Here is a 14,245-nt window from a genome sequence, read left to right as displayed (position 1 = left end):
TGGAGCGACCCAAAACTGTGCACGTTTTGTTGGCGGCGGCCCCTCTCTCCCACACAATTATTTGTGCTAGTTTCCTGCAATTTTAAACCAGCACAAGAAATGAAAATAATTGGAACATTTGATAAAACAAGAGAAATTCAGATAATATATCTTAAGTCTTAATAAACAAATACAGTAGCCTACAGAGTCTAAAACAAAATTGGGCCTCATCAAGTTAACTCAACCCCTTGGTCAGCAGCAGAAAGACCCGTGGTCATCATCTTATATACAGTGCATTGTTCATAGATGGCTATCATGTTATACAGTACATACCAGGGTTTTTCCTGGGTCAGAATCAAGCCTTGGAGGTTGATGTTGTGCGCGCGCAGTGCGCCCAATTTTTCTTTGAGGGACCCCCAATTGTTGTATTTGTATTGTAAATTGTAATTATTATTAATAATAATAATAATATGATGCGATTTGAAAGTACCAGTAGGCTACCAGATACGTATGCACATATTTTGCTACCAGGGTTGCCAGATGGAATTGACAATTTCCAGCCCAACCAGTCTAAAAGCTGTCGAATCCACCCGTCCAGTGTGAGCAAAAGTAGCCCAATCTGGCAACACGGCTTGCTTAAGGAAGCATATAGTGGACTAAATTCAAATGTTAATGCAATTTGAGATTGCATTTGCATGTTCCACTTTTGCATGCATTCTTTCAGACAATATTCAAATTCAAATGCAATTCTAATGAGCGGATGTGTTTCCTAGAACATATACATGCAATTGCTAATCACATTATTGCATTACAATTTGAATATTGATTCAAATAACGCAGGCAAAAGTGGCAAATGAATATGCTATTTTGGGATTGCATAGTCATTTTCACATTAGAATGAAAGTTTGAATTTTGTCAGCTACAAAGCGGATGTGTTTACTAGAACATGTAAATGCAATTGCGTATCACATTATTGCATTACAATTTGAATATTGACTCAAATAACGCAGGCAAAAGTGGCAAATGAATATGCTATTTTGGGATTGCATAGTAATTTTCACATTAGAATGAACTTTTGCTTTTTGTCAGCTACAAAGCAGCGCATGACTTTGAAAATTAAATGTCAAATGGCTTTGCATTATCATTTAAATATTGACAGCGAATGTGCACATCAGGTACATGAAAATGAAAATCATTAGAATTGCATTTGAATTTGAATATTGTCTGAAAGAATGCATGCAAAAGTGGAACATGCAAATGCAATCTCAAATTGCATTAACATTTGAATAAAGTCCACTATATGCTTCCATACGGCGCGACTGTAATCCCGGTCGGACTGTCTCAGTGCCCAGTGCTACCCACCCAACCACATCGCGTCGGGTCTACTGTAAAGCGGGTTAACATGTTATTTTCAAAGGTATTAAAATAGACACAAGGAAACATAACGTCAACCATGTGTTTCCTTGTTGGAAATTATGGATCGTGAATCGTGATTGCTTCTGCACTCTGCAGCAATCGGATTTTGATTGACAGGCAGCTGCATCTCTTCCCCCAACGGCGTTCCGGCACAGAAAGTCTTGCCGGAACGCAGCACCGGACCGTTCCGGCCCACTTTCACCTATGGTTACATGTTAGAGCACATGCTTTCATAGAGCCAGACTGCAGCCCACCTGTCATCCTTGCCTATCTCCCAGCTCTGACTTAAATGTCCTGCAGAGTCTCTGGCAGAGTTCACATGCAAGGCTACAGCTAGCCGTTTATTTATGTAAACCAGCTCCTTCCCTTCTTGTGAAGTTTTTTTTTTTCTTTCCTAACACCAGGGGAGCCACCCCTCCTAAATTTCGTTGTTTGGTACCTGTACTGTAGCAATGACAATAAAGACCATTCATTCATTCATTCATTCATTCATTCATTCATACAGGTGCAGCCAATTACTAATTATGGTGAGCTTCCATAGGGCTAGGCAATCACACTTCAGTATAGTGTTCCTAATGAAGTGTTCGGTGAGTGTATTATTCCAATTGAAATTGTTGTTGTTGTACTGTATGTAGCTCTCAGCTGAGAAGATCCATACAGCCCATCCCCATTGTGTACAGAAGCGTGTCATGTTTAATAACAATGGATATAGAGGAGTAGATACAAGTAACAACATTTTGTATTTCATTTAACTTTATTAAACGAGGCACATAGCTATAGAGACTTTTATAACACCTGACAGGATTTTTATTAGCTGAGAAGATGCTAATAAAAACATCTGATGCAGATTATGTTGTGTTTCCTACCCTTTATATGACATCTACAACACAATGTAGAGCTGTTTTCAAGTATTTAATTATGGCAATTAATTTGTGATTAATCACACACAGCAAACCATACGATTAACTTGATACATTTTTGTAATCGTTTGACAGCTCTACTTTTTACACTGTGTATAAAGTATTTGCTGTTTGGGGGAGTGGAGACAGTCTGTGCCCATGGCTTCTCTTTTTGGCCCTGGCATCAGGTCAGGAAACACTGAGTCACTGCAGTACTCGCTCTTGTGAAAGTGTTTAAAGTAAGAAATAGCTACAGAACCAAACAGACTGCATGAACTCTCCCTGCATAGCTTTGCCTTCAAGGCCAGCTCTATGTGAAGTTGGGAGGACTGCCAAGTTTCTCTCCTGGACCGAGAAATGGAAACAGAAACAGAAACAGACACACACCATTTCAGGGAAAACCCAGCGTCATACATAACTTTGGAATCTTGACTTAATTAATTAATATTTTTTTCCTCAGAGTTCCTGTGGATCCTTGTGGTTCCTGTAGATTGTTCTACTTTTTGTATCTGATGTTGTGATTTCCTCTTAATCACTTTCCCTCATAGCGCAGGATGAGGTGTGTGTGTGTGTGTGTGTGTGTGTGTGTGTGTGTGTGTGTGTGTGTGGGTATGTGTGTTACCCTACTTGCTTTTCCACAGGACAAGGCCACACCCTTTTCTACCCAGCCCAGGCAGGATTTTAGGGGAAGTACCATCCTTCCAAACTGGATCAGCAGTGCACACTCTGTGAGGAACTCATACAGGATAACAGGACACTCTGGATGCTAATAGCATAATCAACTACAGAAAGGTATATTACCTTTTGCAATGGCCAGCTCCAAGTCTTCCCAGACCACCCGCAACATCGTCATCGCCTGCCTGGCCCTGTGGTCTGTCATCTCCCTCATCATCATCGTGGTGTGGGCCACCTCCCCAGACATGAAGAGTGCAAGCCAGTGCCGGACGGAGCTTCAGTCCCAGACGGAGAAATTCCAGGGAGCCAAGGTGGTGTGGACCGAGAACCAGGTGGCCTTGGAGGAGATAGTGGAGAAGGGCAGGGAAAACCAGACCCGGCAGCGCAGGGAGATAGACTCGCTGTTGGAGCGCCTGGGTCAGACAAATGTGACCCTGGATGACTGTCGTCAGGAAAATGTGAGTGTTTTACTTTGCCTCCTATCCCTTCCCTCGCTCTTACACCCCTGAGGTTAACTGACTCCCTCCCTCCCTCAGTCAGCCACAGCTATCCACCTCTCCCTCTTCCTCCTGCGTACCATTTACTTAAACCTAACCAAAATTAGAAGCCTAACCTAAGTTATGCCTATAACTTTATGAAGCCATGCATGTGATGTTTTTGAGAATCATGATAATGAGGGAAAAGTGATTGTGAAGTAAATTCATTCAAAGAGATGTGTGCCGGATATCTTGGCTTTACATAACAACAGCGAACATTATCCATTTGGCATGGACAGTTACGCAAATGCTTTGCAAATGGAGTGATCAAAAATATTCAAAGTAGTCCTGCTTGGAGTGGGTGGGAGGTCAAGTTGAAGCCTTCCTGGAAACAGAGGCACTGATAGGGCACACTATGTTCTTTAAGCACAAAGGTTAAATGTTACTTGAACTTATGTTTCTTTTTTGATAGCAGAGTAGATGCATACTTCTGTGTAGATTCGCCAGATTAAAGGAATATTTCTGGCACATGGCCTGCTTTCACTCACAATTTCAAATATGTGATAGAAAGACCCCTTGGCATGACTGTGCCGCTTACAATTAACTCATTGTCTTTTTACAGGTTATTCTGGGTGGAAACATTACAGTCCTGGAAAAAGAGATTGAGATGCATAAAGAAATTGACGCAAACCTCACTTCACAAATTACGCTACAGCAAGGTAGGAAAACTGATGTCACAGTGGCCGGGTATGGGATTTTGCCTCTGGTACTGGTTATCATGAAAGGAGCACTTTCTCAGCCATGATATTCTTAGCAACATTTTCCCCGGTAACCATAGAAACCTCTGAGTCAGAGTAAATAAATACATATGATGGTTGGTTATTGCTCTTGAAAATGAGTTTACATCTGAGGCTGTTGGATGACTAATTACGAGTTAAGTGAAAGTTCTATCACAGTGGATTGCTTTATTTCTCATCTATCACAAACTTTTACTAGCGTGACTCTGGCTGTTTCAAAACATTTATTTAAGCATGACAACATGCTCCTAAAATACATAGCCACACATACAGGCATAGGCTACATGTTACCAAGAGACTAATGCATACGTAACATTTATACTCATGCAGTCATATACAGCATGTACAGTACAGTACAGTAGGTTCTTGTTAGAATATATATTCAGGATGACTGAATCAGTGAGCAGCTGAATAGAGGGAAAGGCTTGATGAGAATCATTGTTTTGAACTGACGAGATTTCCTAACTTGGAACAATCAAAGGAAATGATAAGTTGGAGAGCAAAGGCCATATGAAAATTATTGTGTAAAGGGGGAGGTGTCTGTTTGGATAAACATCAGGAACCCTGACAACACTAAATGTATCACTTTAGTTGACTGGGAGAGCCTTGTCAAAAACAGGATAGCTTGCATCCTTTGCTGCATGGTAAACACGATCAACATTTGGAAAAACAGCACTAATGTGACTGAAAATGCTCAGCTGCCAGCCAATTCCCAAAATAGTTTAAAGAGACGTCATGGAGTAAAGTCCTCATGCTGATAAGCCATCCCAGGGCAACACATTACCTTATAAGCTAATGGAATAATATGGGGAAAAATATCCATTATCCTCCTTCATTGAATTAACTCAAAATAATGATTATGACCACAGTCACAGCGACAAAGTAGGTCTACCTCATTATGATTAGGGATGGCACAGGGATGCTGGCTGGTGATGTGAATGGCTTGGTCCTGTATAGCTGCCAGTGGTGGTATCAACAGCAACTCCTTTGCAAATCAGCAACACAGCTCAACCAAATGAAAAAGTAGTTCTTCTTTGCAGTTGTGCACCTGCATGGCTTTTCACCTAGGGGTGGGGGGGAGAGGAATCATTAACTGTTTGACTGTACATTATAGCCTATCATTTAAAAACTATTAATTGGAATAACTCTGCTCATTATACATAAAAGAAGCGCCTCAGACTTACCTTTCCTTTCCTCTCCTTGGGCCCTTTCCTTTCCTTGGGTCCTTTCTTTTTCTTGGGGCCTTTCCTTTCCTTTCCTTGGGGCCTATCAGCTGCGGAACATGTCCTTGATAGGGGAGGCATATGTAAGTAGAGTGGCAAAGTTGTCTAAAATGGAGAATGTAAAAGAGGGAGAGAAAAAACACACTTCCCAATCCCTACCCTGTGCCCAATATTCATCGAACAATCCCCAACCACGCATGATACGCCTCATCCAACGTTACTGACTTTGCACTTGGACCTGCAGGCCAAGGAGTGTGGTTAACAATAACTGAATGCTACTTAGTCCAGGGCTAAGCTTAGTTTATGTCTGGGAATTTGCCCCTGAATGTTTTTTTGTCTGAATGTGATTTCAGAGCACATTGATTCCCTGCAGGAGAACCTGACACAGGCCTCTCATCAGTGGGAGTCCTGCGTGGCTTTGCAGGCGGCTGCTGAGAGCCAGCAGCTAGCAGCAGAGAGCCAGACCAAGGCCTGCCAATCCAGCAAGCTGTATCTACAGAAACAGCTGTGAGTACTGCTAGGTGACACAGAGCTAATACTGACTGACTATTGGTACTAATCAGCTAAACAAGCCTGATTGGCTTTGGCCTGATTGCTGCCCGATCACGTCTCTTCACAACACTGGCTCCCCGCTGGTGGAATGAGCTTCCCACGGCTGTCAGAACTGCAGAGTCACTACCCATCTTCCGTTGGAGACTGAAGACCCATCTCTTCAGGTTACACCTTAACTGCTCCTCCTGAGACATCTACTGCCCCCCAGCACTGCATCTCCTGAAGACACCCGCTTTTCCCCTTTACTGTGCCCCCTAAAACTTCTATTGTCCCCCTTGTACTGTTTCTCTGTTTCTCCAGTGTCTATAAATAAAAAAACATTTTTAGATATATTTAGACGGTGATATAAGAAGGTTTTTCCTTCTATCACAGAGACTGCCAATGGCCCTGGGCCTGAGCTGGATTACTCTTCCTGCTGCGACTGGTGGATTGATGATTCACTTGCTTAGTCAAATGTATTGATTGTAAATCAATTGTACAACCCTAACCCTAAGTCGCTTTGGAATAAGGCGTCTGCTAAATGCCGTAAATGTAAAAATGTAAATTATTGATTTATGTCTTTGTTTCTTGCATCTCGGTCATGGTTTATAGGCAGCGGTACAAAAAGGGCCACCCTGCCTCGGAGGCCACTACCCTGCCTCATAGTGGATCTGCTGGGCCCCGGAGTAGCACGCTGGCCCTGGCTGTGGTCCTCTGCACTAGCCTGCATAACATGTGAGTATAATAGCTTAGGGAACTAGGAATAGAGTCATTATTCAATGCACTGAAAGTCTATGAATGACAAACAGTGTATGTGAGAGAGTTAATGTTGTAGGAGGAGTAGATCATAACAATAAACATACAGTATTAAGTTGCTTAGTTTATTTGATTCAATATTGTACCAATTTGTATTTAATGCCATACTCAATGTCTTTTACATTCCACACGGTTTTCAGGAACCTAATGCAGACATAGTGTGGTCAACGGATACAAACTCAAGTGGAACACTGTTCTCCAGGACAAAACGCTGATGCAGTCAGGGCCTGGATGAGAAGAACACCATTTCATATGGAGGATATCACTACTGTAAAATACTATACTGTTAGGAAACACATTATGGAAACAGTCAAGAATTCTAGTTTCTTTAAAAAAGAATACAAATATTTGTACAATAATATTTGTATGAATTATGAAATCAAAAGATGTTTGAACATGGACAAGTGTTATCAGTTGTTTGTTATTACTAATTGTTTTCATTTTCATTAATGTTACCACTTTTGTGTAATATAATTTTATTTTAAAGTACCTGAACAACAATATAATTATTGGTTTTAATTTTCAAAATGTTTGAATATTTCAAGAAGACACAACTTCATTATTTGGGTTGAATATTTTCTATATTTATTTTTGTCATAGAGTTTGACGGTATAGCCAATGGACAACACATTACCGTAAAGCTCTAAAACCTTTACACTTTTGTTCACATATAAATACTGCGTTTTAACAATGCATCCAAGAGAAACCTTTACACGCTCTATGCAAAAGATTCACAAAGTTTGTTCGAAACAATACAATAAAGTGTGTCCAATTCTTTGTCTGATGTCTTCTACTCTATTTTAGCCTTATTTTACCAAGTTGACTGAGAAGACATTCATACAACTTTTTCCTCACAATTGAATGTTCCAAGTGGAGAGGAGAGGGGCTCATGGGTTAGCCACAATAGTACCTGGATATGTGTTTAAATGGATAGTATAAGAAATGCTGGACGTCTCATCAGAGGAGTAATGGTCAACCAGGAGCTCCTCCTCCAAAATGGGGGATGAAGACCAGACCCGCTCCATGTTGATGGCAGAGATTACTTCATCCAGGGTGAAATCCACCAAATAAGAGGATTGCAGATTGCAAACTAGACTGGCAGAAGAACAACATTCTTAGGTTAGGGGTGTCCCTGGGAGAAGAGGAGGCATCTGTAGCAGATGGGGTGTCTCTGGTGGGAGATGGGGTGTTCCATGTAAGAGTTGCCGTGTCTCTGGGACAGAGGGAGGCATCTGTAGGAGATGGGGTGACAGTGACCAATCATAAAATGGTATCTATTGGTATCTAGGTATCTGCCCCAAATGGTCAAAAGTCATTTCATCTCCTCGAGCAGAAATGAACCCCTTGCGTAAAAAAGTTGACCGTGGGAGGCAGAGAGAAACTCGCTCACGCAAAACTTAACTGCGCACGCATAATCAATTTATGGGCGTGTTAAGCCGAGTACACACTAGACCAGGGGTCGGCAATAGGCGGCCCGCGGGCCATTGCTGGCCCATCACCAATAATATTTGGCCCAGCAGAATATTTTGAGAATCCATTTTTTTTTTTTTTTTTTTTTTTTTTTTTTACAATATCGGACCGACAGTCCCACATATAGCGCCTATAATGTCCGAATAGAGAATCTACCTCCACCTGAATAATGCTTATTGTACTTTTATCCATGTTGAGAGTGAATGACACAGGGACAGACAATCAGGCAGCGGGGTGCACCGAAGCGCACTGACGCTGAACCCCTCATAGTGAATCATAAGTAGGTGGACAACGTGTAGTGCTGAAATAGCCGTGTGTGGTTTGAAAAAAATAACACCAGCTCAGTAAATAATTCAAACGTAATGTTTACGTATATGTGACTGCAACACACATATGAACAGTAACAAAGCAAATTCAGTTTAATATTCTGAAAAACATTGACAACAAAATCGGTGAAAAAAAGAAAAGAAAGAAAAGTAATCCGCTTATGCGAGGGGTGGTGGTGCATAGGCCTATGCTCCTGAAACGACAGAGCAAACACGCTATTAGGGATAATAATTACAATGAGCCATTCATTCAAAATATAAAAAATACAATTAGGTTATTAAATACAATAACGACAGGCTTGGTACTCACTTAATGTGAAAAGTGGCATCTCCCATCGGTCAGTATTTGCTTGATATCTGGTTATATGGACGTCACTTTAATCCGCAGGCAGTTCTCAAGTTTTTTTTTGCATCAATCGATTCCTCTCGTGCGTCTTTATCACATTCATTGAGGAAAAGGACGACTCGCATGTATAGAAAGGGAACATTGTGAGCAGGAAGCTGTGAGTCTCACAACGGCTTTGCGTTGATGAAACCAGGTAGGATGAACATTATAGTTCGCTGTCCATTCCTCTTTAAATGCCCTGTTTTCACCGTCAACCTCTTTACACCTTTGGAGAGTGACATGATGTTTCTCTTGCTAGTTAGCAGGTTAAATGTTTAGCTAACTTCACCCGGCAGGCAAACAACCAATCCAATAATAATGTGACCTTGTCTGGGAGGAGGGGGGAATCATTCAGAATGAAAGTATGTTAAATAATTACTAGAATAAGCTAGGCTGCGCTACATCGTCAGTCCACACATTTATTATTCAAAACTATGGAAAAGGGTGAAACTACGTTTCAACGTTGTTGAGAATCACAACACAAACTTGCTAGTCAAGCCAAAATACTGCAACGTAATGGATTGGACTGCTACCTAGTTAGCTACAACACTACTTTACATTGTTACCTAGTTAACTACAACACTACTTTACATTGTTACCTAGTTAACTACAACACTACTTTACATTGTTACCTAGTTAACTACAACACTACTTTACATTGTTACCTAGTTAACTACAACACTACTTTACATTGTTACCTAGTTAACTACAACACTACTTTACATTGTTACCTAGTTAACTAGAACACTACTTTACATTGTTACCTAGTTAACTAGAACACTACTTTACATTGTTACCTAGTTAACTACAACACTACTTTACATTGTTACCTAGTTAACTACAACACTACTTTACATTGTTATCTAGTTAACTAGAACACTACTTTACATTGTTACCTAGTTAACTACAACACTACTTTACATTGTTAGCAGGCTCACAAAACAAGCTGTGTTAGTTGACTAGCGATGTGTACATTTTTCGAAAGAAAAGTCAAAGCATTAGAACGTGTCACATTTTTTAACAATCAATTACTTATGAATGAATGAATGAATGAATGGAATGAATGAATGGTCTTTATTGGCATTGCTACAGTACAGGTACCAAACAACGAAATTTAGGAGGGGTGGCTCCCCTGGTGTTAGAAAAAAAAAAAAAAAAAAAAAAAAAAAAAAACGTTCGGGCCCGCCATCTAGTGGCTCAAAAAAAATTTGGCCCGAGGCCAAACCTAATTGCCGACCCCTGCACTAGACCATCGTTTCTCAACGGGGGCGTTCAGACAACATCGGGGGGCGCTGGAACCAGGGGCGGATTTAGGATCGCAGGAGATCCGGGGCCTAGCCCAGAGGGAGAATATAATGTGCGCGCGGAGCGCGCCGGAAAATTTTGCCTTCAACCTTCAACTTACCACCACCTTAAAGCGGACAAAAGGCACTGGAGAACACATATACATTCACACCCTTTAATGAAGCAAACTAATTGTGGTGGTTCTGGGCACAGAGGGAGGTCAGCACACGTAGCTCCCCCTGTCAGTCACCATCATTTATATTTGTATAGAATTACATAATTGATGGGCTGAGGCTAGTTATGTTACAGTATGTATATCAGGGCAGACTCTGTGCTCACCACTTATATTGTATTGATTGTCTTGTCTTGTGTTATATGACGATATATTACATGTATTGTTGGCCTGTGTATAGTACTGTGAAATCAAATCCCCCCTGGGACATTAAACAAACTTAGTTAGTTAGCGTTACATCTTAGGATAGATTTGAGTCATGTTCTGTATACATACATACTACCATAAGGGCATACTTAATGTGGTTACTCCATGTTTACTAGCTGTAACATTAACGTTACATCATTCTTTTTCACTTGTTACTCAGTCAACCAGAGTGCAGATATCAAAGACTATCAGCCTGTTATTCACTTTATTTGTATAAGTATTATCCTTTGTTTGATTTCTTACCATGTACCGTAACAGTACCTTGCTATGTTTCATTTTCATTATAACATAACGTTATGTTATGATAGCCAGCTAGCATTAGCAAACCGGAAAAGTAGTGTCAGTGAGTCAGTCACCTTTCTAATAAGATTCACAAACCTGAAACATCATCTGTCATCACTGCTGGTGATGTTATTGTTGTCAGCTGCTGATACTGCTGCTGCAACAGTTGTTGGCGCTTGTTTTGTTGAAAACAACTTTGGGATATCCATCCTTACAATTTTGCAAGTCAGGCACTGAATGAGATCACTTCTTCTTCAGGGCAGGGCAGGCTACGCAGTACGCAGGCTAATGTCGCGCAGCTGCTGCCTCTCTGTTGGACTCCGGTACTGCACGTTACTCACAAGTTTTTTTTTTTTTTTTTGAAAGTAAAACATTCGGGGCTTTTCAGAAAACATCCGGGGCTTGAGCCCAAGTAGCCACCCCCTAGCGCCGCCCCTGGCTGGAACAAATATTTTTAAAAGGGGGGCGTTGAGGTGTTCTTGGGGGGCGTTCACGCATAAAGTATTTTTCTCATGAAAAACAGCTGTCAGCAGTGTTATTACGGGTACGTTCGTAAATGCACGAACGGTCAGTTCGCTCGGACAAACCGTCTTTTCAGTCAGAGCACCCATCTCTGGGCTCTGTGACGCAGACACATGTAGCGCAGCGCCCCCCAAAAATAAAAGTGAGTGTCATCAAGAAGATGGAGAAGCTAAAAACTCAGCTAGCAAAGGCAGAGCTTTTGATAGTTTCCAATGTGTCTGGGTAAGCTGCATTGTAGAAGAATCTTGACAGTTCATGTACAGTGCAGAAATTGCAATACTATGCTAATACGAACCCCGGTTCATCCCATCTGTAACGTCATGTTGACTATGGATGCACCATAGCTAATGCTAGCACAAGCCAACTTTCAATGCCCAACTTCTATGAGTGTTTTCCTTGTAGGCTATGCTTGAGTGACATATGTTTCAGTTTGTGGGCTCATTGTAATTGTTGGCTATAAGCGAAACATATTTATTTTAGTTTTGATACTCAGTCCATGTCCCCGCCAGTGACGTAAGCCTGTCGTGCCAAATACTCACTCCCCGCGTATACACACTACCCTCTGCGCTTATGCGTTCGCTTCGTTCGCTTCCTTTCAATACAGCTTATTTAATTTAGTTAAAATGAGTGCTAATACCATACCACCATACCAGAACATCACAGCAGGAACAACCTATCTAAAAAAAAGCGATCATATTGTAATAAACCAGTCCGGAAAGCTCTCTGTCGCTTACCAATAATTGAACCTAGAGAAATCAGCTACGAATGTCCCCTCCCCTCGCAGGTTCATCACAGTATATTACATACATTTATTACTGTTAAGTGTTGTTGTGGATGTTATCCCTAGTGCCATTCTGAGGTTAGCATTGCGATGTGTTCGTCTTAATGTTTACAAACTAAAATATACGATCGCTTTTTTGTGATATGTTGCTCCTCTTGTGATGTCCTGGAAACGAACACATAAGCACTCCGAACAGCTGTCAGCGTCTTTTGTTGCTATAGGAAACCACTACTCTGCTTGCGATTGATCAGCTGTCAGCAGTGTTATTACGGGTACGTTCGTAAATGCACGAACGGACATAGTCCAATCAAAAATGAATAAATATTAGCATCATAAAACAGCAATTTGGCGAAATGCAACACCAGCACACTTAGAAAACTAACAATGTTAGTTGTAATGTACAGTTTTGTAGCCTACTGTTTGTTCTGCACCGGACATGTGTGAAATTGCTGCTGTTCCGTAGCAGTCTGTTTGTATTCTCTGCTCTTGTCTGACTTTGTTTAACACTCAGAAACAGCATTTTTATTCACATTCACATGGCTTTTCTGCTCTCTGGTAGACTAATAATAATGATATTCCAACTGCCCAGTTAAATCAAATCCATTATTTGGCATTCAGTGACATGCTTTTTAAATGATATAACACAGAATATTAGTCAACATTAATATTCAGGGAAGAAAATAAGCCTACTTTTTTGATGGGGGGCGGTAAGAGACCTGGATAATGGACAGGGGGGCGCTGGCCCAAAAAAGGTTGAGAACCACTGCACTAGACAATTTTAACCCCGATTTAGCTGTCGCTGACCAGTTTCTTGCGGTCGGAGACAAAATCCTCCCGTCGTTGCAAACTCGGGGACGCGCCGTCTCCGACGCTCGTTTAATGTGACAGGCTCAGAGACGCAATCGGAGGGCCGCCGTTCCCGTCGCAGGGCTCCCGATTTTTTCAAACATGTTTCATTTTACCGGCGCACAATCTGCTAGTCTGAGATGGGCAACGACCCGTGTGGACAGCACAGCCAATGAGAGGTCGAAGAAGAGGTTGACAGCTGTCATCGTCTCGTCATCATGTGCTGATATCGCGACACTACAGCTTGGCGAATCGTCCCGACCAAGTGAAGAATCCAGGGCTTGACGCTTACCTTTTCCCCAGGTAGCACTGTGCTACCATGTTAAAAATGTTTGTAGCACACCAAGAATTTCAGTAGCACAATGAAAATTGCGCAGTTTTCGTATGACGACAACAAATTATCATAATCATAACATATCAAAATTATCATAACCGGCTCTTGGCCGTAATAAAAATTGAGACTCACACAATGTAAAGGGGAAGTAAGAATATTCATTTATTAATAAATGATTAATGAATAAATAAATAATTAAGCCCAGGCTTTCATATAAAATTCATAAATTCAGAGCAATTAAATGCAAAGAATGTCTGTGGTCCAGCAGTCTTGATAATCTGGTCGCCTGGCCCGCTTAGAGCTATCAAGCCATCTTTCAACCGCTGGACTTGGATCAAACTGTTCAAGCGGAGGCCCCTCCAAACTGATTCACATTAGATCTTCTGTGGTAGAAACGGCCAGGCTACTTCTGGTTGCACTTTTTATGTGGTTCTGTGCTGAAAACCAACTCTCACATTGGGCAGCCGAGATTGTGAGCACCAACATGATTTGGACCAGTTCCAGTATGTTCTAAGGGGGGAACAATTTTAATTTTTAACCCTCACCTCTCACTATTCAAAAACAACATACATACAATAAACATGAATGTGTTTAAGTGTAGGGCTATCTGGATCTACTTTGCCTTACTTGGTAGTCTTTCTTATAGGGGTCCTTTGTGAGGAGAACCTCCCACAGCTCAGCATAGCTTTTGTCGCTGAAGTTCTCACTTACGAGTACTTTCAGCCCTTCCCATTCCTGTTGCAGGGCAGGAATATCACACCCCG

At 41.4% G+C, this 14,245-nt stretch overlaps 2 protein-coding genes across 2 annotated transcripts in view; both read left to right on the top strand.

The window, feature by feature from the left end:
• The window catches only part of rpf1 (ribosome production factor 1 homolog), a 288,578-nt gene that overhangs the window by 216,803 nt on the left and 57,530 nt on the right, over positions 1-14,245 (top strand). The gene's annotated exons all lie outside the window — the stretch shown is intronic.
• On the top strand, positions 3,008-7,448 carry LOC308169468 (uncharacterized protein). Its single transcript, XM_080544150.1, has 5 exons — positions 3,008-3,427; positions 4,068-4,164; positions 5,819-5,972; positions 6,609-6,731; positions 6,953-7,448. The coding sequence occupies exons 1-5, from the start codon at positions 3,104-3,106 to the stop codon at positions 6,969-6,971; spliced, it is 717 nt and encodes a 238-aa protein (XP_080400276.1). The 5' UTR covers positions 3,008-3,103; the 3' UTR covers positions 6,972-7,448.

Source organism: Nansenia antarctica, assembly GCF_963989245.1.
Source record: "Nansenia antarctica genome assembly, chromosome: 1".
Classification (NCBI taxonomy): Eukaryota; Metazoa; Chordata; class Actinopteri; order Argentiniformes; family Microstomatidae; genus Nansenia; species Nansenia antarctica.
The sequence above is the reverse complement of the archived record's forward strand: the minus strand, read 5'-3'. Positions and strand labels throughout refer to the sequence as shown.

Coding starts and splice junctions, on each gene's coding strand:
- LOC308169468 (XM_080544150.1), top strand. CDS start 3,104: ATGGCCAGCTCCAAGTCTTCCCAGACCACCCGCAACATCGTCATCGCC. Junction 3,428..4,067: donor ATGACTGTCGTCAGGAAAAT/GTGAGTGTTTTA, acceptor GTCTTTTTACAG/GTTATTCTGGGTGGAAACAT. Junction 4,165..5,818: donor ACAAATTACGCTACAGCAAG/GTAGGAAAACTG, acceptor ATGTGATTTCAG/AGCACATTGATTCCCTGCAG.